This window comes from Fusarium oxysporum, chromosome 5, assembly GCF_000149955.1.
Source record: "Fusarium oxysporum f. sp. lycopersici 4287 chromosome 5, whole genome shotgun sequence".
Lineage (NCBI taxonomy): Eukaryota > Fungi > Ascomycota > Sordariomycetes > Hypocreales > Nectriaceae > Fusarium > Fusarium oxysporum.
This window is the reverse complement of record NC_030990.1, coordinates 1,468,113-1,488,551: the sequence shown is the minus strand read 5'-3', so window position 1 is coordinate 1,488,551 and position 20,439 is coordinate 1,468,113. Positions and strand designations below refer to the sequence as shown.

The 20,439-nt window shown below is 49.9% G+C and overlaps 6 protein-coding genes across 8 annotated transcripts; 1 reads left to right on the top strand and 5 right to left on the bottom strand.

The window, feature by feature from the left end:
* Window positions 1-37: 37 nt before the first annotated feature.
* Window positions 38-4,280, top strand: FOXG_01606 (uncharacterized protein; the record flags this gene model as incomplete). The annotated part of the gene is made up of 3 exons (XM_018378501.1): window positions 38-2,024; window positions 2,268-3,110; window positions 3,292-4,280. 3 exons carry the CDS (start codon window positions 38-40, stop codon window positions 4,278-4,280), a joined length of 3,819 nt encoding a protein of 1,272 aa, XP_018234435.1.
* Window positions 4,281-4,394: 114 nt separating this feature from the next.
* Window positions 4,395-6,527, bottom strand: FOXG_01605 (uncharacterized protein). Its single transcript, XM_018378500.1, has 3 exons — window positions 5,840-6,527; window positions 5,533-5,784; window positions 4,395-5,478 (listed from the first exon to the last, which is right to left on the bottom strand). The coding sequence occupies exons 1-3, from the start codon at window positions 6,102-6,104 to the stop codon at window positions 4,679-4,681; spliced, it is 1,317 nt and encodes a 438-aa protein (XP_018234434.1). The 5' UTR covers window positions 6,105-6,527; the 3' UTR covers window positions 4,395-4,678.
* A 584-nt stretch (window positions 6,528-7,111) lies between these two features.
* On the bottom strand, window positions 7,112-8,712 carry FOXG_01604 (uncharacterized protein). The gene has a single exon (XM_018378499.1). The coding sequence runs from the start codon at window positions 8,411-8,413 to the stop codon at window positions 7,283-7,285; it is 1,131 nt and encodes a 376-aa protein (XP_018234433.1). The 5' UTR covers window positions 8,414-8,712; the 3' UTR covers window positions 7,112-7,282.
* Window positions 8,713-9,475: 763 nt separating this feature from the next.
* FOXG_01603 (centromere/microtubule-binding protein cbf5) lies at window positions 9,476-11,687 on the bottom strand. The gene is made up of 4 exons (XM_018378498.1): window positions 11,392-11,687; window positions 11,111-11,267; window positions 10,399-11,030; window positions 9,476-10,348 (listed from the first exon to the last, which is right to left on the bottom strand). The coding sequence occupies exons 1-4, from the start codon at window positions 11,519-11,521 to the stop codon at window positions 9,804-9,806; spliced, it is 1,464 nt and encodes a 487-aa protein (XP_018234432.1). The 5' UTR covers window positions 11,522-11,687; the 3' UTR covers window positions 9,476-9,803.
* Window positions 11,688-11,831: 144 nt separating this feature from the next.
* On the bottom strand, window positions 11,832-14,242 carry FOXG_01602 (uncharacterized protein). Of its 2 annotated transcripts, XM_018378496.1 has the most exons (4): window positions 13,388-14,242; window positions 13,248-13,329; window positions 13,027-13,187; window positions 11,832-12,976 (listed from the first exon to the last, which is right to left on the bottom strand). In XM_018378496.1, the coding sequence occupies exons 1-4, from the start codon at window positions 13,635-13,637 to the stop codon at window positions 12,081-12,083; spliced, it is 1,389 nt and encodes a 462-aa protein (XP_018234430.1). In that variant the 5' UTR covers window positions 13,638-14,242; the 3' UTR covers window positions 11,832-12,080. The 2 variants fall into 2 exon arrangements, with proteins under 2 accessions (XP_018234430.1, XP_018234431.1); XM_018378497.1 differs by lacking the exons at window positions 13,248-13,329; window positions 13,388-14,242 and having other exon boundaries at window positions 13,027-13,242.
* Window positions 14,243-14,856: 614 nt separating this feature from the next.
* Window positions 14,857-19,054, bottom strand: FOXG_01601 (uncharacterized protein). 2 transcript variants are annotated; one of them, XM_018378494.1, is made up of 4 exons: window positions 18,505-19,054; window positions 18,056-18,382; window positions 17,990-18,002; window positions 14,857-17,937 (listed from the first exon to the last, which is right to left on the bottom strand). In XM_018378494.1, the coding sequence occupies exons 1-4, from the start codon at window positions 18,638-18,640 to the stop codon at window positions 15,318-15,320; spliced, it is 3,096 nt and encodes a 1,031-aa protein (XP_018234428.1). In that variant the 5' UTR covers window positions 18,641-19,054; the 3' UTR covers window positions 14,857-15,317. The 2 variants fall into 2 exon arrangements, with proteins under 2 accessions (XP_018234428.1, XP_018234429.1); XM_018378495.1 differs by having other exon boundaries at window positions 18,056-19,054.
* Between the last annotated feature and the right edge of the window lie 1,385 nt (window positions 19,055-20,439).

Genomic DNA, 20,439 nt, shown 5'->3' with positions numbered 1-20,439 from the left:
CTAGATGAGTGCGACGCTTGTTGCATCATCAAATCAGATGTTTTCGACCTTCGGCCAGCCAACGCGGAGTCCGTCTCCAGCGTTCAATCCTTTTGCGACGAACTCTGAGAACAAAGGCAGCGCATTCGGAATTGATAGTGCAGGCGACTCGTCAAAGACGAAGCGAACCAAGCGATCATCAGCATTTGGCGACCAGAGCGACAATGAAGCAAAGCGCAAGGCGAATAACCGGTTCAAAAACAAGGATGCCAATCTGAGTGACGGAGGCGGCAGGAACAAGAACCGGAAAAGTGACGAAAAAAAGAATAATACTGATCCGAAGAAAAACCCATTCAATACTGCCACCTTCTCCAGGAAGCAAGCAGGACAAAACACGCGGGGCAATGGATCAACTCCTTTTGTGGCGACGCGTAACGAGTCGCGACCAACTTCATCATCAAGCGCCAACTCCGACGATGAGCCTATCCCCGATACCTATCATTCCGACGATCCGCAAGCGAAAAGGGTGTACGAGCAACTGCGTAAAGATGGCATTCACCCTCCTCAGTGGCCTTCTCAACCTGGGAATCCCAAGAATAAGGCTGAAGTGACAAAGTTCCGCGAGAAATACGAAACCTACCGCAATAAGGCGCGCGCATCTCTGACGAAGGCCGGACTCATCGATGACCCAGATAAGCGCAAAACTCTCCAGGATGCTATCGATTTCAAAGGCATCTGCGAGGATATGTGCCCTGAGTACGAGAAGATCACGCGAATTAATGAAATGGACGTTCATCAGCCCGAAAAGAATCCCAAGACTACATACGCGAATACTCGTCGCATGGTCAAGAAGCTCGCTCGCTCCGCCGCTGGTCAAGAAGCGCCATTACCCATGGACGTTCGATCCGCGCCGGCCCTCAAAAGGACATTGGACTATTTGATTGACGACCTGTTACGTGACGACGGCAACCTATCAGTCTTGCATGGGTTTTTATGGGACAGAACACGCGCAATCCGCAGAGATTTCACCTTCTTTTCGTCACTCACTCCCGACGAAATGAAGATCCAGGTCTATGTTTTGGAGAACATCGCGCGATTTCATGTTACGGCACTTCATCTTCTCACTCGAGACGGCAAAACACCCGAGGACTTCGTGGAACAGCAGGAATTGGAACAGCTTGGGAAAGCCCTCTTGTCCCTCCGCGACGCTTACGATGATTGTAATGATCAGGGCATAAGATGTGAGAATGAGCCTGAATTCCGGGCATACTACCTTATCTTCCATGCCTACGATTCGAACATCATAGAAACGTTGCAGCGTCAATGGAAACCTGCCCTCTGGAAGGACTCCAATGAGGTCCGTACGGCCGTCCTACTCGTTGAGGCTCTGCAAAATACCCAAGACTTTCACGGGCCTCTGAAGGATGCGCCGTCATTAGCCGCATCAGCTGCATATCAATCATATTTCAGAATAGTTGAGGATCCTAAAGTTTCCTACACAATGGCTTGCTTCGCAGAATGCCACTTTCCCAGGCTTCGTCGCGCTATCTTGGCCGCCATCAATAGAGGTCTCGCTCGGCCTAGGGAGACGTCCAAGGACGTTACTGCCGCTGTTTTGAACAAGTTTCTTCGCTTCGATACCATCGAGCAAGCTATTGAATTTGCGGAGCTTCACAATATCGAATTTAGCCAATGCGATGAGGACCCCTCCGATGCCAGTCGCCAATACGCGAAACTGGACAGTCGTGGTTCTTTACCTCACCTTCGTCTTCAACACCAATTCTCTTACTCTCTTGTCGAAAAGAAGCGTGGCTCAAAATCCCTACCAGAACTGATACATCAAACAACCTATCAAAGCGCAAATCCTCCTAAGGCTGCAGTTAACGGTTCATCTCAAGAAAGCCTTTTTGTTCCAGAAACAAAACCTACTACCGACAAACCAACAATCCCCACTGGACCCAAAGCTACAACGTCAAACCCATTTTCATCATTTGGCAAGCCTAGTGAATCTGGAGGGGACAACAAGCCCATCAATGGCAACTCAGGTAAGACCCCATTCCCACTGTTTAATTTGCGCCAAAGATTCTGCATCCCATGGTTCTCTGCATGTTCGATTACATGTAAAGACCTTTACTTTGCAGGCGAATAGGAAATCGCATTCAGCCGGAGACTCGACAGGCCAAAGTTCTTGAGATTTATCAAGGACAATGCATTGGCTCGAGACGAACCACTGGAAATCTGGCAAAGACACGCCTAAACCACTGGTTCTGACGTTTGTATTCGCTTAGGGACTACAATCAACGGAACCGCCTCGATTAGTGCTTCTGGTTTGCAACAAACACCACCTCAGAAAACCCCGTTCGCATCTGGCTTGGCTTCGACAGCCAAGCGGCCTGCTGTCAACCCCTTCGCACCCACAACATCTGCATTTACGCCATCCTCCGTTGGCAATGTTTCTCATCTGCCGGCACCTACCCCTGAGCAGCTGCCTGGATCTGGAAACAGGCCAATACTGAACCCGTTTGCCTCTTCTTTCAAGCCACCAACCACTTCGGGTGAGCAGGCACAGAGCAGTCCATTCAGCCAGTTTTCTGCCTCCAGTGAGAAAGATACGGCAACAGGAACGACCTTCTCCTCTCTACCAGCCACTCCGGCGGCTGCCTCAACAGAGAACACTTCTAGCAAAGGGATAACAGCAGACAAGCCACAGCTCCATGCTCCCACCATCTCCTCAGCACAACCCGCGAAGCAACCTAGCATCAACATATTGCCACCAACGCCTCAACTGTCCTCAAGTCCCTTTACTACCGTAACACAACCTCAAAAACCATCTACATCAAGCGACAGCAGTGCCACATCGCAAGCGACGATACCTTCAACACCTTTCAACCTAGACAAAACACCTACGTTAACTGGAGAACAAAGCAAGCCAGCGACGGGCATTTTCGACACACAACCCCCGACCACATCAACACCTCAATTCTCGTTCCCGTCGATTGGAACTTCATCTTTGTCCCATCCTGCATCAAACGGTGATGGGTTCCAACTCTCAACAACCCCAGCAACTACCCAAATAACAAAGGAACCCATCCCCTCTCCTGAACCACCATCGCCACCTCGTGACCTCTTGGGTGACTTTACCAGATGGGTCGTAACTGGCGATGGCGGACTCATGGACGACTTCTAGCATTTATGTTGGATATATACTACAAGGCGTGTATCGGAAAATACGTCAAAGGATGAAGAAGCCATGAGACAAAAAGAGGAAGAAGACCAAGCATTCGCAGAAGCACAAAAGTTTCGCGTCTACAGTTTATCAGTCAGCTACCTCTACCGCTGTGAAGAGGATTGCGCGTGATCGTCGCTTGAGCCAGCTTCGTCGTAGCGGCCGAGAGCAGATGAGAGCTTACTATCAAGCACAGCGTGTAGCGCAAGCTAAGGCTCAGAGAGAAGCTGCTCGCCAAGCTGCGCGAGAGCAGGCTGAAATCGCCGAGCTGAATCGACCAGAGGAGCTGAAGGATTTACTTAAACACAAGAAGCCAAGTAAGCGCCGTCAAGCAGCAGAAGAGGACGCACTGCTTGCTTCCGGTGTTCTATCTGGAATCAACAACGAGCAGGAAGCTGTGGCCAGGATTGTGCGTAGGGTGCCATCCGCCACCAGCTCCATCTCCAGCAAACAATCGAGCTCATCTCTCGCAAGAAGTGGCTCCAAGACTAGAGCTCTTCGGCAACAGTTTGGTGATCAATCGGCCACTTTCAGACGCTCGCTGCCTCCTCTTGTTTCTCGAAATACCGAAAGTCCAGAGCCCGGTAATCGTGTCAGCAGAGTATCCGAACGCTGGCGACTCAAGGCTATGGGGATTGTGCAGATGCCTGATGGGACTGCTGTTCCGGAAAGGCTGGCGAACGAGATGCAGTATGGAAAGAAACAGTCAACAGGCAGTATGGGTCCGCCTAGTAGTGGCTTCAATCGCCGGGCCTCTATAAGTGGCCTTGGTCATTCTGAGGAACGCCATCGATTATCTGGGTCGCACGGCACCGTCGACACCACCGAATCTGATAGTTCTGCGAAGAACAAGAGAAAGCGGGCCACCGACGATGACGGTGAGCCAGCTCAGGATGACCTGGCCAAAATCAGCTCGCATAAACGAGTAATGAGCGATGCGCAAACCCTGATCGACGAACTGCGTGCTATGAGGGAGGAGATGGAAGAGGGAGCCACTTGGTTCAAAGACCAGAATGATAGAATGCAGAGTGAACTGATTAGCAGAGGCTCGACACCCTGGGATCAAGATATATGAGAAATTGTAGATAAAGAAGCAAAGACTGCTGATAATGAGGATGAACGTGCCATCCAAAGTATATACTCCTGTGGTTGGATGGAAGCGAGTTGCATACTTATTGCAACACTTGAGTCTTGAAGGTTACTCCGGGTACCTGTGTCGATATGAGGTGATGGCATGATTTAGAGCTGGTTGGGAAAGGCATTGCATTATATGGAGAAATGGTCAAGCAAATATACACGTCTGCATTTCAAGTCACATCACGCATTCGCTGCCTTTTGACTCATCTCTCATTACTGTGTCTTGCCACTAAAACCCTATATGCAAAGGCCCGTATACATAAGCACCGCGTTTGTTTACCCATGAAACTCCTCCGCTCAGAAAAGAGCAACGTAAATAAGCATCAGTACATAAGCTTACGATCGTCTGGCCTTTTTGGGTGGTGGATCAAAGACAATCCGAATATTTCGTGTTTCGCTGGGAGCTTGTGAATCTCTGGACTGCTTTTTCCTCAGAAAGCCTTTGCCCGAGCCATTACTTGGTTGTTGCACCCAAGGATTGTTGCTATCTTGACATTCACGTGGGAATGTAGCTGAACGGGGCGTTGTGATAGAGAAGCCGGGGCTAAACAGCGGGGATGTGATACCTGGTGTACTGCATTGTGGCCCAGCTGAGTTTGACAACAGGGGAGCGTTCGTACAGCTTGATACACTTTCTGCTGGAGATGCATCCTCGCGATAGGGTGTGTGTAGAGGAGCTTTTGTCGGAGGCGGGTGCGGGATAGCGGTAGTGACAATGCCGAGTTTGTGGGTATCGTGTAGATTTCTGACTGCACTACTTGGGTTCCAAAGTGCAGATTTTGACAAGTTTCGTTCTTCATCCATATAGGGGGGGGCGTCGTGGAAGCCAGGAGTCCTTGGTGTGACATGTGTCTGGCAACGGAACGAGAGAGAAGAGCGTCTGTTGCGTACAGAAAGCTTTTTGCGCTTCCGATGTTGCATGAAGATACAACCCGCAGAAACGAGGAGGAAAGCGGCGGCACCAACAGCGATGGCAGCAATTGAGGTGTTGGGAAGGTCATGGTTATCTCCTGGTGCAACCGAGGCAGATGGATCTACAATCGAGATGGTCCCCTCGCTGAAAACAGTGTCATTGAGTCCTATAGGGGTTCCTGGTTTGGGACGCTGTTGGCATCCAGCATTGAGAGCAACAAGGACTACACAAAGAGATGGTTAGATGAATCAAACAGCTGGGTCAAGGAACGACTCACAATTCGATATGATTGTCTGCGAGCTATCCGCCTTGACACATGCCTGGCATTTATCAACTGCGTCGCCGAGCATGGCTCTGTCATCAGTGTCGCAGTAATCATACTGTTCTCTATCGTTGGGTTCGGTGATGCCTTTCTTCAGAGCATTCCCAATCGGGCCACAAGCTTCAGACGTGACACAGGGGCCGGAACTGATGCCGGTTGCATTTGGGTAGCCAAAGATACAGTAGTCGAAAGAGTAACGCATATTGTCTGATGGCGCAAAAGTCAGACGGTGTTAAACAATTGAGTCCTTGGCATGACTTACACAAGAACCAATCCTGGTCACTTTCGTCGCCCTGCTTGAAAGCACTGTCCTGCAAACAAGCCAGGCATCTTTGGAACTTCTGGCCTGCTGCCTTCCTCTTGAAGTCATCATCGTCGCAGACAATCTCGTCGCCACGGGTTTCGTAGGAATTGGGATCGGACCGGTCAAGGCAGAACTGGGAACAGGGAGAGTTGGGTGTGACTTGTAGAGCCGAGACCGGCGTCCAGAACAAAAAGAAAGGGACAATAGATAAGAGAAACATCATGGAGGTCCGCTGTGATGCTTAATGTTTCAAAAAAGAAGGTCGCTGTTTCGATAAGCGACATGAATATTTTGATGGGTATCAAGGTCGATCTGAGGCCAGGCCAGCTGTGAAACAGCTCGATTTGGAAGATGAAGAAACGGTATCAAAGAAAATGAATATGGCGGGCTGGTATACCAGATACCCTTGTTACAACATGTTGGTATCGGTCGTTAAATAGAAGGACATCACAACACAACACAAGTAGTAAATTAAAGGCGCCGTTTGAATGAGTGAACGAGCGAGGAGTAGAAAGGAATGAGAAGTGGAAACCAAAGGCAAGAGAACTTTTGAGAACAGAGGGAAGGAGAAGAAGCGAGTTGCAGCCCCTTCTGCATATTAATTACCTTACCTAGTATACCTAGTTTCCCTACGGATAGTGTGAAGAGAGAAAGAGAACGTGGGTGTCGTTCTCCATCACTCGATCAAGAACTGCAGATGCAACGCCACGCACCACACTTCACCGCACTAAGATGCATGCTCTGCCCTATATTGCACCTTGCAAGACTCAGCTGGAGTAGTTGCCGCGCTGTGGCTCCCAATCACCCAATTCTCGGTTGAGAAGTGCCGCCAACTCGTCTGTGCCGCATCGATCCATGCTTGTGATGGGAAACAACTATTCCCCAGGCGGTATCGAGGTGGCAACGAACAAGGATCGAGGGTTAGGTAGTTGGGTGGTGAAAATGGGTACGGGCGCTAAGTTGTATGTATGAGACATAGAAAGGGTGGTGAACTGAGACGAACCAGACAGAGCCTGTTTAAGGAAGATTTTCTGGAGTCTCATTGGTTCGTGCCTGGAAGGGCCAGAAGATGGCTTTTACAAGCAGCGAATCAGAAGCAAGGAAAGTGGTAGTGTAGTTCAGGGCGGTTATCAACTTCAGGGGCGCCGAGAGCCCCAGCGCTTAGTTAAGGCTGGCCCCAGGCTGTAGCCGTCATCACCAAGTCAACTCATCATCATCACATCACACCTACGAACGCGCCTGGAAACGACTACGAAGAAAAGCGCATATGAAATGAATCAATTTGAAATCTAGTCTATGAGCTTAACCAGAAAACCGTCCCATAAACACCAAAACTGCCGAAGATTCCCTTCCTGTCGAGGTATCACAACTCTCGTCTCTCGTTGCCGGTTCTTTTTTATTCTACTCGTAATCAAGTCCATATCCAATGGCATACATGCATCTCTTCCCCTTCCCGCACCACGCATGAAACACCATGAACTGTCCATTTTCCGAACTTGTGCCTCCACCAGGACCTTTCAGGCCTAGAGCTGGTGTCTTGAGAAATGGAGATGATCCCCGGGTGTAAGGGCCCTCGACCCGGTCACTCATAGCCCATTTGACATCATAGGCATCGCCTGTGTACATGTGGCTACTGAAGAAGAGCAGATACTTGCCCTGCTCTGTTCGTACCAGACTCGGAGCCTCAACCAGGGGCCCATCCTCGGAGGCGATCCGGTCCAGGATGTCCACAGGTTTGCCGATCGGTGTGGAGCCGTCCTTTGTCGAGACCTCTTGGAGTCGGATGGGAGTTCCCGAGCCGTTGTTGAGAGCGTTGCCGTCGACTTTATAGACGACATATCGTTTGTTTGTGGACTCGTCAAAGAAACCCGCCGGGTCGATCGCGCCGCCTTCGTCACGTGGGCAGGCGAATGGTTTGGGATCCATCGTATATGGACCGGTGCTGTTGTGGGATCGTGCAACTCCGATACAATGTCCACCTTCAGGAAGTTCTCCAGAAAAGTACATTATATACGAGTCATCCTCCAGCTTCCGCACGTCAGGGGCCCAATAATTTCTGCCACTCGTCCATCCATCTCCCGGGAGGGCATCTTGCTGGAGATGAGTCCACTCGCCAAAGAGATCATCTGCCACAGCGACCTGGATGTGGTAACCACCACCACTTGTTGCAAAAGACACCCAGTGGTCGTCTTGGTCTTGAACAAGGCATGGGTCGGGGAAGTTGACATCTAGTCGTGGGGAGAAAGACTCGTCGCGACCTTTATGTCTTCGACTCAAGTGCTGCTTTGGTGGTGGCAATACGAAAGGTCGAAGAACAGGAGACGATGTGTTTGCTGGTAGGGCTGATGCAGTGTCGAAGAGAGAGACGGAGAGAATGAAGAAGATGATTCGCCCCCAGAGGCTCGATGAAACGGGCATGACGGGCATGACGGGCATGTCCTCTGAACTCAAAACTTTCTGGGACGCTGGCACTGCAGCATATAAATCGTTCAGCTGAGCCTCAATCTCGGTATCAGTTAATCTCGATGTCATGTATAGTCGATCACTGGGTCCGAGTAAAGCTGAAGGCTAAGTGATCAACAAGCTCTGACGTTGAGTTGTGAATCCTTGACCCAGATGAGAACTTGGCAAGTATTTATACCCCAAGAAAAAACAGACTTTGCAGAAGAAGGTTCGAGGAGAATACGCCTGCAAAGTGTAGATAGGCGCCTCATTCAATGACTGGTCTTGTTGGGGGTATTTTTCCATGTATGAGCGACTCTAATTGATCTCAGGGAGAAGAGGCTTTGATATCAGAACTTAGACGAGCAAACGCACAACTAACCTCCGCGTTTTCCTCACTTTATACTTCTACTCTTACAGCCACAGGCCAAGCCATGGGACCTACTTCCACCACCTACTACGTGACCCTCTTTGCTATCACGCCAATACACTCTCAAGCAGGACAGAAACGGCCAACTAGACGCTCTCTTGACAACGGTCTAATCTTAAGGCTATCCCTGGTCTTAATAGGAGCAGGCAAAGGAAGGGACCAAAAATTCAGCCAGTCCAAGTAAACGCCTAAGCCGGGATATCCCTCATCACTATGCTGTGTCATGCGCTGGCTAACAGAGTTGTAGCGACTTGAATCCTCTGCTTAGCGAACAGGTTGCTGCGGTGGAAGTCCACTCCTTCAACTATGAAACAGGGACAGCTGTTACTCGAGATGCGTTGCTGGAGCCTGATTCGTTCAATGTTTCCACCCAGGTCCAATGTTTTGTATGGCCAAGACTGGTTCCTTTTTGATCTGCGACTAATACGACAACGGTTGGATTGTTACTCGACCGTACGTATCAGGGACTTTCCAATGTTCCTCCTGTGGAACCCTGACTCAACTAGACTACCTTATGCTCTCAGTTATTTCGTGCCCAGAAAATGTGTCATCATTCTTACAGTAGCCTCATGACAACACATGCATTGCCCAGACTTGATGGACGTTTCATGACGATGGGACCTCAGATCGGATTTCAACAATACCGTAACACCAAGAGCCACCGTATTACGTGACCGCTACATTATGTGTCATGTGTCAGTGTACCCCAACCACGCATCAGTCCTTACACACAGCGGTCACAAGCATAAACTACGGCAGATAGACATGATCCAACCTCGTACATTCACAGATCCTAGACAGAAGGTTATCACAGAGACATGCAGTAGTTTTATCGTGCTTTGCATTGAGTGCCTTGCATCTACTCCTACCAGGATTTTCGAACCAAAAACGCCATGATAACCCCAAAAACAATTTCAAGCAGCCAAAAACGGCACGAGAGCAAGAATATGGTACAGCAAACAGACCACTCCTTGCCAGCAGACCCTACGTCTCGGGTATCAAGATCTGCCTTCAGGTTTCGGCCCATACCCAAACTTGGCCTGGATTCCATTAGTCGCTGTCGCTGTCCATAGCCTCGCCCTTGGCAGCCTTCTTAGCAGCCTTTGCCGCCTTTTTCTCCGCCTTTCTTCGTTTGCGCTCAGCCTTCTCTTCAGCAGTCTCGCCATCGTGCTTCTTGCGCTTCTTGTCCTTGCTGTCATCAGCAGCAGGTGAAGAGGGAGTGGCAGCCTCCTCCATAGGAGTATCCTCAGCCTCGGAGGCCTTGGCAGGAGCGGCGGCAGCGGCGGCGGCAGAGGCATCGCTGGTGCTGAAATCCTTGTATTCGGAGCTCCACTTGGCAGGAGTGGCATCGTTAGGGCGGCCGTACTTGTCGAGTTTGCCGTCAGCCTTGAGCTTCTTCTTCTCAAGAGCAACAGGGCCAAGACCCCAGCGGCGGGGGTAGAGGTCGCGCTCCATGATGCAGCGCTTGACCTTGGCAACGACGCCGTGATCGCAGGTGGACATCTCGACAGTGGACATCTGAGCGATACCTAGAGCAATGGCTTCACCCTTGGTGGTCATAAGAACGACTTCCTCATGATGCTCAATGGCAGACTCTGTCGATGAATTAGTGAATTGCGACATGAATTATCGTTTGAGGACTTACCGTATCGAAGAAGACCGGGAAGCATGAGCTTGGCACCATAGCAGACAGCGTTGACAGCACTGTCCTTGACGACAAGTCGCTTGTAAGAAGTCAGGAGAGTCTCAAGAGGAGAGATAACCTTGCGAAGGTAAGACTCGTCGCGGGTGTTGTCCATTTGCCACTGGGCGTCGAGAACATCGTGGAGAGTGACCAGGCCCTTGGACTCATCCATGGCACCACTGCGGACACGTCGAAGCTCCTGCATGTGGCCACCGACACCGAGAAGGAGACCCAAGTGAACACAGAGGGTTCGAATATAAGTACCAGCCTCGCAGCTGACCCAGAAGACACCGAGGTGTCGGTCGTTGTCGAACTCGATAAGCTTGCTCTCGTGAATGGTTCGAATACGGAGCTGACGCTTGACGGCAGAGATCAGAGGGGGGCGCTGGAAGAGCGCACCGGTAAGGGTCTCGAGAGCGCGGGCGAACTGGGCCTGGCCGCCGGGCAGCTTGTCGTGAAGGCGGATGACAGCCACATACTCCTTTCCGGCACCCTGCTGGGACTTGACGAGACGAGTGGCACGGTCAATGCAAACGATCAAGCAACCAGTGACCTTGGGATCGAGGGTACCACTGTGTCCAGTCTTTTCACATCTGTAGGTAATATCGTTAGCAGATCGTTCGACTTGGACGCGCACTTTGACGCGATACTCTTGGTTGGAAAATTTTCGTACCGTAGAATGCGCTTGACCCAAGCGACGACCTCGTGAGAAGAAGGGTTAGAGGGCTTGTCGAGGTTGATGACACCAGAGCTGATGTATTGCTTAAGATCGCGCTTCAGAGGAGAGCAGCCATTGGGAATGGGAGTGAAGTGGCCTGTTCGGACAAGAACTGCAAGTTTTCAAGATTACCAGTTAGTCTTTGAATTTTGAAGAAGGGATCAATTGAGGCTCCGCAAGCCACCAGGAAATATCAAAAACGCGCTTCAATCATCGAATTGTATCAGGAAACTCACGCTTGTCGTAGTTCTTGAGCAGCAGAGGCCACTGGCTGGTGTCGAGAGAAGGAGTGGTCGCCTGGGGCTTGATGGTGTACTCCTCCTCCTCTGTTGTCGTCTTCTTGACGACCGCGACGTCCTTGGACATTGTGAACGGAATGTAGTTTCCCTTTTGGAAATTGTGTGATATACCGGGTGAAGCGCGGCAGGTGCTTCTTTGCGACAGGAGGGAAGAAACGGAAGGTGCGAGTCGTTGGTTTCCTCAGTGTCTTGCCCGGTGTTGTGGTTGAAAGCTTCCAAATTTTTTTTTCTCTGGTCGGATTTCATTGTGGGGACCGAAGGCAGCTGCGACTGGTGTGTGGCGGCGATTGGAGACTAAGTCTAATATGGTTACCTCGGCTCTCTCCCTCACATTAGAGCCACAGTCGACGCCACACCAACTTTTCATGACCCTTAACATGGGGAACTACCAGTACTACTAACTTAGGTAAGGTACCTAGTGGTTTACCATTATATAGAATGAGCAACAACAAGAGTATACAAATACTTCTCAATATCTAGAGACTACGGTTATAATTGGAGAGCTGTTGATATCAAAGAAACTGGCAAAATGAAATTGGTATCCCTGCTATTAAACTCCAAGCCTCCAATGGCAAAGAACGCAGTTAATGTGGGTGCGTTAATTCTTTCCTCAGAGCATTCAAATATTATGGTCTCCTCCCCCTGAAATCATCATCATAAGTGTCTTGGTATTCATGCCCTTGACCCTGATATATCTGGCCCTGCTGCACGTCTCCATGAGCGAAGTAATCGGGTTGTGAATATAATCCCTCGAGGTGCTCGGGCTGGTAAATTCCAATGGCACCATGAGACCGGACATCCACAGGATACATCTCGTATGACTCGTCTTTATCTTTGCCCTTTGATTGGGGAGTGTTGAGCGACGAATCATCACCACCTAGAGCTACACCAATTTGTGATCCTGAGGGACTCGGGTCAGGTTTGTACATAGAAGGGAACATCTCAGGATACGGATGGGGATTTGATGCATGATTGGGCATCGGCGGATACGCTTGTTGGTTCGGGTTCATCACCGGCCATTGGGCTAGCTGCAGCTCAGTGGTACTGACAGGACTGCCGAACTGAGAGCCGTAAGGGGAGACATATCTTGGGAATGTCTTTTCGGATCGAGCGCTGACGGGAGATTCGTCCCAACTTCTGAATGGCTTTTGGCTTAAGGGTGTCTCTCGCATGTCGTTGTCGTTAGAGATGTGCAATGGAGTAGGCCAACCCCTCTTAGGCCAGCTCCCCTTGGTACGGGGTCGGTTCTCGAGCTGTCGCAAAAAAGCCCGTCTCCGTCTCTTACCGCGCCAAATGATACAAAAGCCAAGGATAAACAATAGAAATACCACACCTCCGGCAGCGATACCGACCTTAGCACCGAGACTGATAGGACCTTGGTCAAGCCAATCCGGATCCACAGAAGCTACAGGTGTGGGCTCAGTGATGTTGACAATGTCCTGGGAGAAGAGGCCGCCATCAACAGATACTGTAATTCCAGGTTGTGGTTTTTGCTCGCATCCAGCTTGAAGTAGAGTAAAAACTGTTGTTCATCAGCGTTTGACCGACCACGGACTTATGACAGATGCTTACAGTTAGCTAAATAATGGTTGTCGCCCGCCCGCAGGCAATCTGTACATCCATCGAAGTCAGGTGTGTCTTGAACCGGCCAGGTATCGCAATATTCGTAGCTTTGAATGTCTGAAGACAGGTTCTTGTACTCAACAGCTTGGCGGAATGGTCCACAAGCTTTTCTGTTCATGTTGTGAGCTCAAAGTCGATAGAAGGTGAGCATAAAGAATGGGCTAGCATACGAGGTTAAGCAAGGAGTGTTTATGACTTTATTGTTACCAGGAACACCAAACAAACAATATGAGACCGCATAACGGACATTGTCTAAGAACGATCAGGTCATGTTAGCCACTAGGGAAAATATGTAGACAGACAAGCTCACATAACAACCATTGCTGGTCCGTTTCGTTGTTCTTTGTGTGATAGTCACTTCCGAGCTCACATGCCACACATTGTTGATAAACAATTCCTGCGCCACTCTTGTAGTCGTCTTCCTGGCAAACGATATCGTCGGTGGTAGTGGCATCGAGGACATTACCACACAGCGTCCCGCATGGTGAGTTTTCCGCTACCAAGATGGCGGCGACAGAGCTGAGTGTGCCCCATGCTGATACCAAAGTTGAAGTTTTCATCGTAGGAGAATAAAGCTGTAGAACTTGGCCAGCTCGTGGGCTGCAGATTTGAGATAGACTCGACCAAAGCGGGGGACTGGTCAGAAATTAAGAACTTCTTGTGTCACATGAATAAGGTCCGACACAGGTGAATCAATTCTGCAATTTTTGAAACGCCAGGATATTGGGGGCGAAAGAGCGAAAGATGATCGTGGTGCTCTTATAACGAAGATGAGACAGAACCGAACCGCTCATCTGATGTGACAAACGGCTGTGCCTGGAACCAACGTGTGAAAACGGTGGAAGATGCTGCAGCGGCACATACACGGCGGCTGGGGAAGATCAGAACATTCGATAACCCAGCTATGGTTAGTAGTGTGACAATCTGAATGATGCGAGTGATGAGTTGCAATGGTGCGGTGACAGCAGAGTGCAGCCGCCGGTTCTTAATGCCCCAGCATCTCTTGTCGCACGGGATAGTGATTGGCATAAGGAATGCCTGGGGGCGGAAAACACCATTGGAAGATCCGCAGTACAGCGGCACTCTATATCACAGTATATCGGAAGCAAGAATCGATTGGGATTGGCCACTGGTGAAGGAACGCGGTGTGCATTATAGCCTTTGGTGTTGATGAGAGGGAAATAAATGAGGGGTCCAACCACTAAGAATTGATATCACCTACACCACCCAGCCTCTAACCGGGGGCTTCTGCATGGACCCTGGACTTTCACGCTAGCTCCAGCGGCAAGAGAATCAATCACCGATCAGTATACCCTTGTCTGGGCGGGTTACCGAGTCTAGCGGAGGTCTCCCGGGGCCAGGCCCATATTATCAGTTACTGGTGTACGTCCTCAGCCATACGGCATACAGTAGTTTCAATTGTTGCCAACATGCTCATGAATTCCCGTGAACTTGTGGTGGGCCTTTCTCTTCTAGTGTGCAAGCAATCCTATCCCAGCCAGAGAGATCCAATGAAGGGAACCTCGCGAACATACAGACGTACATAATTATAGGATTCTACAGGTGACAATTCTGATATCATACGGAGTTCAGGCAATAAAACTCAACGCCATAGGGAACCACCTGTGTGTTTATCATATAGGAATTTCGCAATATGTTCTTCAGCTTCCTATCTTGTCAGCGGTCTGGATTCTACCTCTATCGATATGCGAACCGGTGTGGTTCATCCGCAATCTCACAAAATTCTTGTTACAAGCAGGCTTTTGAGCATTATGAAACTTTCATACTCAGTGTAAGATATGTCTCTTCGATTGAAAACAAGGGGCATTATCTACATGACACTAGGACACGAACTCATACCGTGGCATCATCTTCCATATACCAACGCTACCTATCTAATAAAGGAAACCCAATGTGATTGAATCAGGTTATCCGTAACAGCGATAGCCAAGCCAACAACAGGCTCAACGTTGCTTTCGGGGGGATAAAGGTCGTGATATCCCACAACCTGTTAACCACAGCATGACAGGTTCCCAGCAATACCACAAAGGCATCAAGCTTCCAGCTACTCGTGAAGGCAGCACCAAACTCCAAGTTGCTCATTGACTATCACTTAAATTCCCCTTCAAAATACCAAGAATATAACCGAAATGCTAATTGGTGGCATAGCAGCCTGTAAGAGACTTCGCAATGTGTAATAATGACGTTTTCGCCAATGCAACTGATGTACAAGCATCGTTCTACGCGACAGAGTTGGCGGTAACATCCATCAACCCCAGAGCGTCCGTTTCAGCGCAACGGGCCGTCGGTGTTTTCTCAGGTCCATCCAAGCTGTCGCTGAGTAGTGGCTCAACTTCTAATCCATTCGTCATAAGAACCATCGCTTTGGGCGTAGAAGGATTGAAAGAGGGCGTAGCAGGCGAGCGCCCAGGGGTAGAAATAGTCTGAAGGGTTTCCGCAAATGATCCACAGTCACTGGCTTCGGCTGCTTCGTTCTGCGGGGGGATAGTTTGAGTCACGCTGTCTAAAGGGTTTTCTAGTTGAAGCTGACTCGCATCGCCTGAAGATGCTCGTCGAGGTGCAGCTGGCTCTGGTTCCAGATGCTGCGGGGCACCAGCACTGGAAGCTGGTCTTTGTGCAGGAGATGACTTTGGAGGTGAATGAGGCGGTGGCAAAGTATTGTCACCATTCACAGTTCCATCAGCAGTCGACCTTCGGCCATGAACAGGGCAGTTGGGACAAAGAATTGCTTCAACACGTTCAAACTCAACAGGGACAGCATCACTAGATCGACGCCGCCCAGTCTGGGCAGACGAAGTCCTGTCAGTCTGTCGACTACCAGATGCATGTCTATGGATTCGACGGTGCAGTCTGTCATTTCGCGTGGAATCTGCTGATGATGCTCGTTCAGTGGTCGGAAATACAGCATTAGTGGTTCCATTGGTGGGTGAAACTTTCGGTCCAGGTGTTCGTCCTCGACTAGCTGCGCGTGAAGCAGGGCGAACCTTGTTGATCTTCGACTCAGGTGTACCAACCCGATCGTTGTCAGCGACACGAGCCCTGTTCGTAGCGAACGAGTTGCTACGCTGGTGATGTGCTGCTGTGGACAAGGACTGGTAGTGGTTCCTGTGCTCGTCCTCGAGGATGCTGGGACTGGCAGCAATGCGAATCATGTGTTTTTCACGTTGAGGGTCGGGTGTGTCAATCGTTCTGGGACGACTGCTAGTTCTGGAGGGAGGAGACTGAACGCGCTCGCCAACAGGAGTGCCTGCTGCAGAGCCTGCCCGCGTTCTACTCGCTGATTCAGCTCGGAAAGATATGCCCTCCAGATGCAATGAAATAGCTGCATTGGTTCCCCGATCACCCAGAGATGATCCAGACCTTTCATGCATTCTCGAACGACTAGCATTGCGGGATTTCGGAGACGATGGTCGTGCCAAAGACCTGTCTTCTGTTTCCGTCGGTTGTGCTACTCCCTTAGAGTTGACAGACGCCGAGCGTGCTGATTTACTGGTTCTGGTTGTCCGATTTGATGATGAGTTAGACTGAGGGGACTGCGACTGGAGATGGCGAGGATCTATGGGGGTCGCATTCTCCTTTACTCGATCTCTGGCAGTACTGCGGTTAGGGGTGTGCGCATTCCCAGTGATAGCTGGCCAAGGGAATGGTTCAGGTTTCCTCCCAATAGGTGTCCCCGGCGCCCATCCACCGACCCCTAAGGGAGTTTGCATGAGATTATCATTACGAGACCAATAAAACTGCTCCGGTGAGACAGGAGAAATGTCTTCGAACGGGGTATTTGGGCTGAACGGTCCAGCGCTGTGGATCGTAACGTCGCCTCCATATATCAACTTCTCGGAAGAGAAGAAGTTTTCTGGGTAGCCACTCAAAGGGGCGCCACTGTCCGGGTAAGGAGTGCTTTCTTCAGGAGGTCGAGGGTTTGTGCGAATGGTCCTCGTAGAAGCCTCAGACTGTTCGGATTTCATGGAACGAATTGACCTCTCTGATCTTAGCGATGCAGCACTGATGGGGTGATCTGGAGGGTACTGGTGCGGCAGGATCGGGGGTGATTCGGGAATAATCAGTCGAGGCCTGATTGCCATAGGAGTTGGGCTGGGGGCTGACGGCGTTGGAATGTTGAGACTATCTGTTCCTGGGGACCTCGCTGAGTTGCTCTTGACCAGATCGGGCTCTCTTGGAATGGTGATTGCTGGCGGGTATCGCTTTTTCGATGAGGCCCTTGGACGATCGTGAACAAAATCATCTGGAAATTGGGGAGGTGGTGGAAGGGACGCGGTAAGGGTTTGAGATGTTTCCCTCTCATTAGACGACCCGTTGTTGGAATTGCTTTGCTGGTCCTCGGTGGGCTTGTTTGATTTGTGAGCCGGCCCATTTTTCATGTTTTCCTTCAGTCCGCCCGATTGCTCGAGATGACCAGGTGCCTCCATACCGGAACCCTTGGCATCTGGCCGATACACGAGTTTTGCGTATGGCGAGTTGTTGGTGTCGACGACCAAGAGTTCCTTTTCTCCGCGCCCTAAGAGGCCGTAAACCTTGACCTCGCCATCATGTATACCGATCACTGCGCTTGTCCCGGCGTAGAGAACTTCTTCTTCGTTGCCACAACGATTGCAGAAGATGACTATGATCTCTTCTTGGGACTCAGCACGAATGAGGGGTTCCAATCGAGTAACCCAGTAAGTCAGTGTTTCCATGTCCGGTTCGTTTGGCATGCGTGTGAACCGTCGAGGGTCGTCTCGGGTCATCCAAGCCATAGAAACAATCACCAGATTTGACTCGACTTCAAGAATATGATGTGCGAACTCGAAAGCGTGCCACGGTGCTTCATACTTGTATGGACTATTACAAGGGTCAGTAATTTGTTTACGAAATTGAGTCTTTCGCCACGTACTTGAGGTCCATGCCTATGAAGAAAGCTGTCAGTAAAGACTATGTCAAGAGATTAAGGTATACCTACAGATACCTATTGAGGTGTTTCCCAGTCCAGGAATAAAGCCGTCATAAAACCCCCGGCCTCCTTCCAAGGCCCATGTCTCATCGGTGTGGTACAAAAAGGATTTTCGGTAGTTGGCTATTGTTTCACCATCACCATTGACAACAATGACCGAGTTGTAGTATTCTGGGCCCGTTGGCCATTTCGGTGAGACATCGACTTTCTCGGGGTAGCCAACAGTGACGGTGCAGTTATACTTGAGAGCGATTGTCCTTGCCCAAAGAGATGTTATGCCGGAGCCTGAAGGTTCGAGAAAGGGAGTGATATCTTGCAGTGACTTGAAGTTATACCCTTCTCTAAGTATTAGCATCTAATAGTTAAATATGCTTCTTAATAGAGTGGCAGAAGAAGAAGGGGTTGGTTAAGAACAGCTGGAGTCCTTGATCAACTTCTTCATCCATGAGGGAAATTACCAGAGAAAGCCAGCTCGGGCAGAACCAAGACATCTAGATCGTCAGGATTCGCTCTTGACAAAACGGCATCCGCACGATTTAGGTTGTTGTCGACGTCTCCCACCTGGGGCGCAAATTGCAAGCAACCGATTCTCATATCCGCGACAATTGATCGAACCCCGCAGCTGCAACACGCCTCAGCCTGACGACGCTTGTGGTGATCAAAAGGGAGACTCCAACGAGCTCAACTTCCTTTGCAACAGTAAAAAAAAGTATAAAAACAATAAGGCTCAAACACGCGGTTCAAATCAATAACAAAACATCAGAGGCGATCAGGTCGGAGAAGGTGAATGGGAAACAGAGAAGATGCGAAAACGATCTCACGACACTAAAAGCGGAGGACACCCAGTTAAGCATAGACCGCGGGGGCCAAAGCGATATATGAGACTGATGCTCGGAGGCTGGCATGCCCCTGTATTCGTTATTGGTAGAACTAATATTAAGTAGGTACGTAGTGTTGGGCTGTTGGTTGACAGCTTTGTGGTCATCAGCTTGAAGTGATGCGATGATGGATAAACGGCAGGACAATGGGAAGCAAGGGTACAACTGGCTGCTAAAGCTGGAAGGGAAAGGCCGGATGCGCCTATGTTGGCTCGCTTCCAATCAGAACCACTCATTAGACGCCTTGGATTGACCATGACATGGATTAAGAACCCTCCAGACTCCTCTTCCGGTATCCCTGTTCGTGATGATCCTGGCTTCAACGTTTTCTTCCACTAGAACTGGCCACTGAGAGCAACTGTGACAGCCCCTAAGACTCCATCATGGGCCTTATCCAGGGAGGACCCGCACACCGCAAACCGGGCTTCTTCGAGCCCACCCAAGCGCCTTACAAATAAATCAGGCGAGAGTTGTAGCTGAATAGACGCTTGTGATAGCGACGAGAACAATATCCCCTACGAATTTCAGGTTCAAGTGTAACCCGATGTCATCTTTCCTCTCGTCCTCACGCGAGCTTAAGTCTTAGCCTACTGCTCCCACGCCTACAAAGTGCATACATGTTGACAGCCCGCTTTCTTTCCCCTGTATTCCCCACATTCATCACAACCATGACGTTTTAGTTGGGTGCCTTCAGTATCGAGATGCGCACAAAGTAGAAGCTTTGCATATGACTTCTTAGCACATCAACTTTATTACATATTATAACAGCGGTCAGCGAACTTCAGTGCCGAGTCATTGTTTTGAAATCCCGTACATTCTGAGCTACATTCCAAAGACCACTTCAACATTGTGAAATCAAACCACTTCATGGACACCACAAGATAACGTCCAGTACACATGTGGTTTGGCAGACTGCGCACATCGAATAGTTGGAAATGAAAAATCTTAGATGACGAAACATAAACCCCGTGCGTTACAAAGACATGGGATTTATACCTTCTGTTTCGTTTCGAAGCTGGTGATACAAGGCACATTCAGAGCTTCTCAAGGTTCCTTGCTCCGGATATGTCATTTTGTTGATCTTTGGAGGCACAGTTTCTTCATATATTCGCGCCACTACACGCCAACCATGTGTTAACAGGTGTCTCGGAGCTCATTGGTTTCCGGTATTTCGGTTCAAGGCGCGAAATGTCAGCGTTTTATTCGCAGGCTGCGGACTAACGGGGTCGACTAGCCCAATAAGGGAAGATATGACACTGATGCTGCTGGGTCCTCATGCATCTGCTAGGTGGGATTTTCAGCTTTACAAGTGGCAATTACTGAGCGTTGGTTGTCCCCGAAGCCCCTACTGGTCACCAAGCCAGAGAACATGCTCAAGACCTAGCCCATGTGATCAGGTCATAACGGTGAGGCAGGAATGGAGGCTGGGGTGTCGGCCAGCGCTTGCGCTTGAGGCCATTCATATCTCGATCAAGAGCCTGACCTGAAACATATATGTCTTTGTTAATCTGAGTC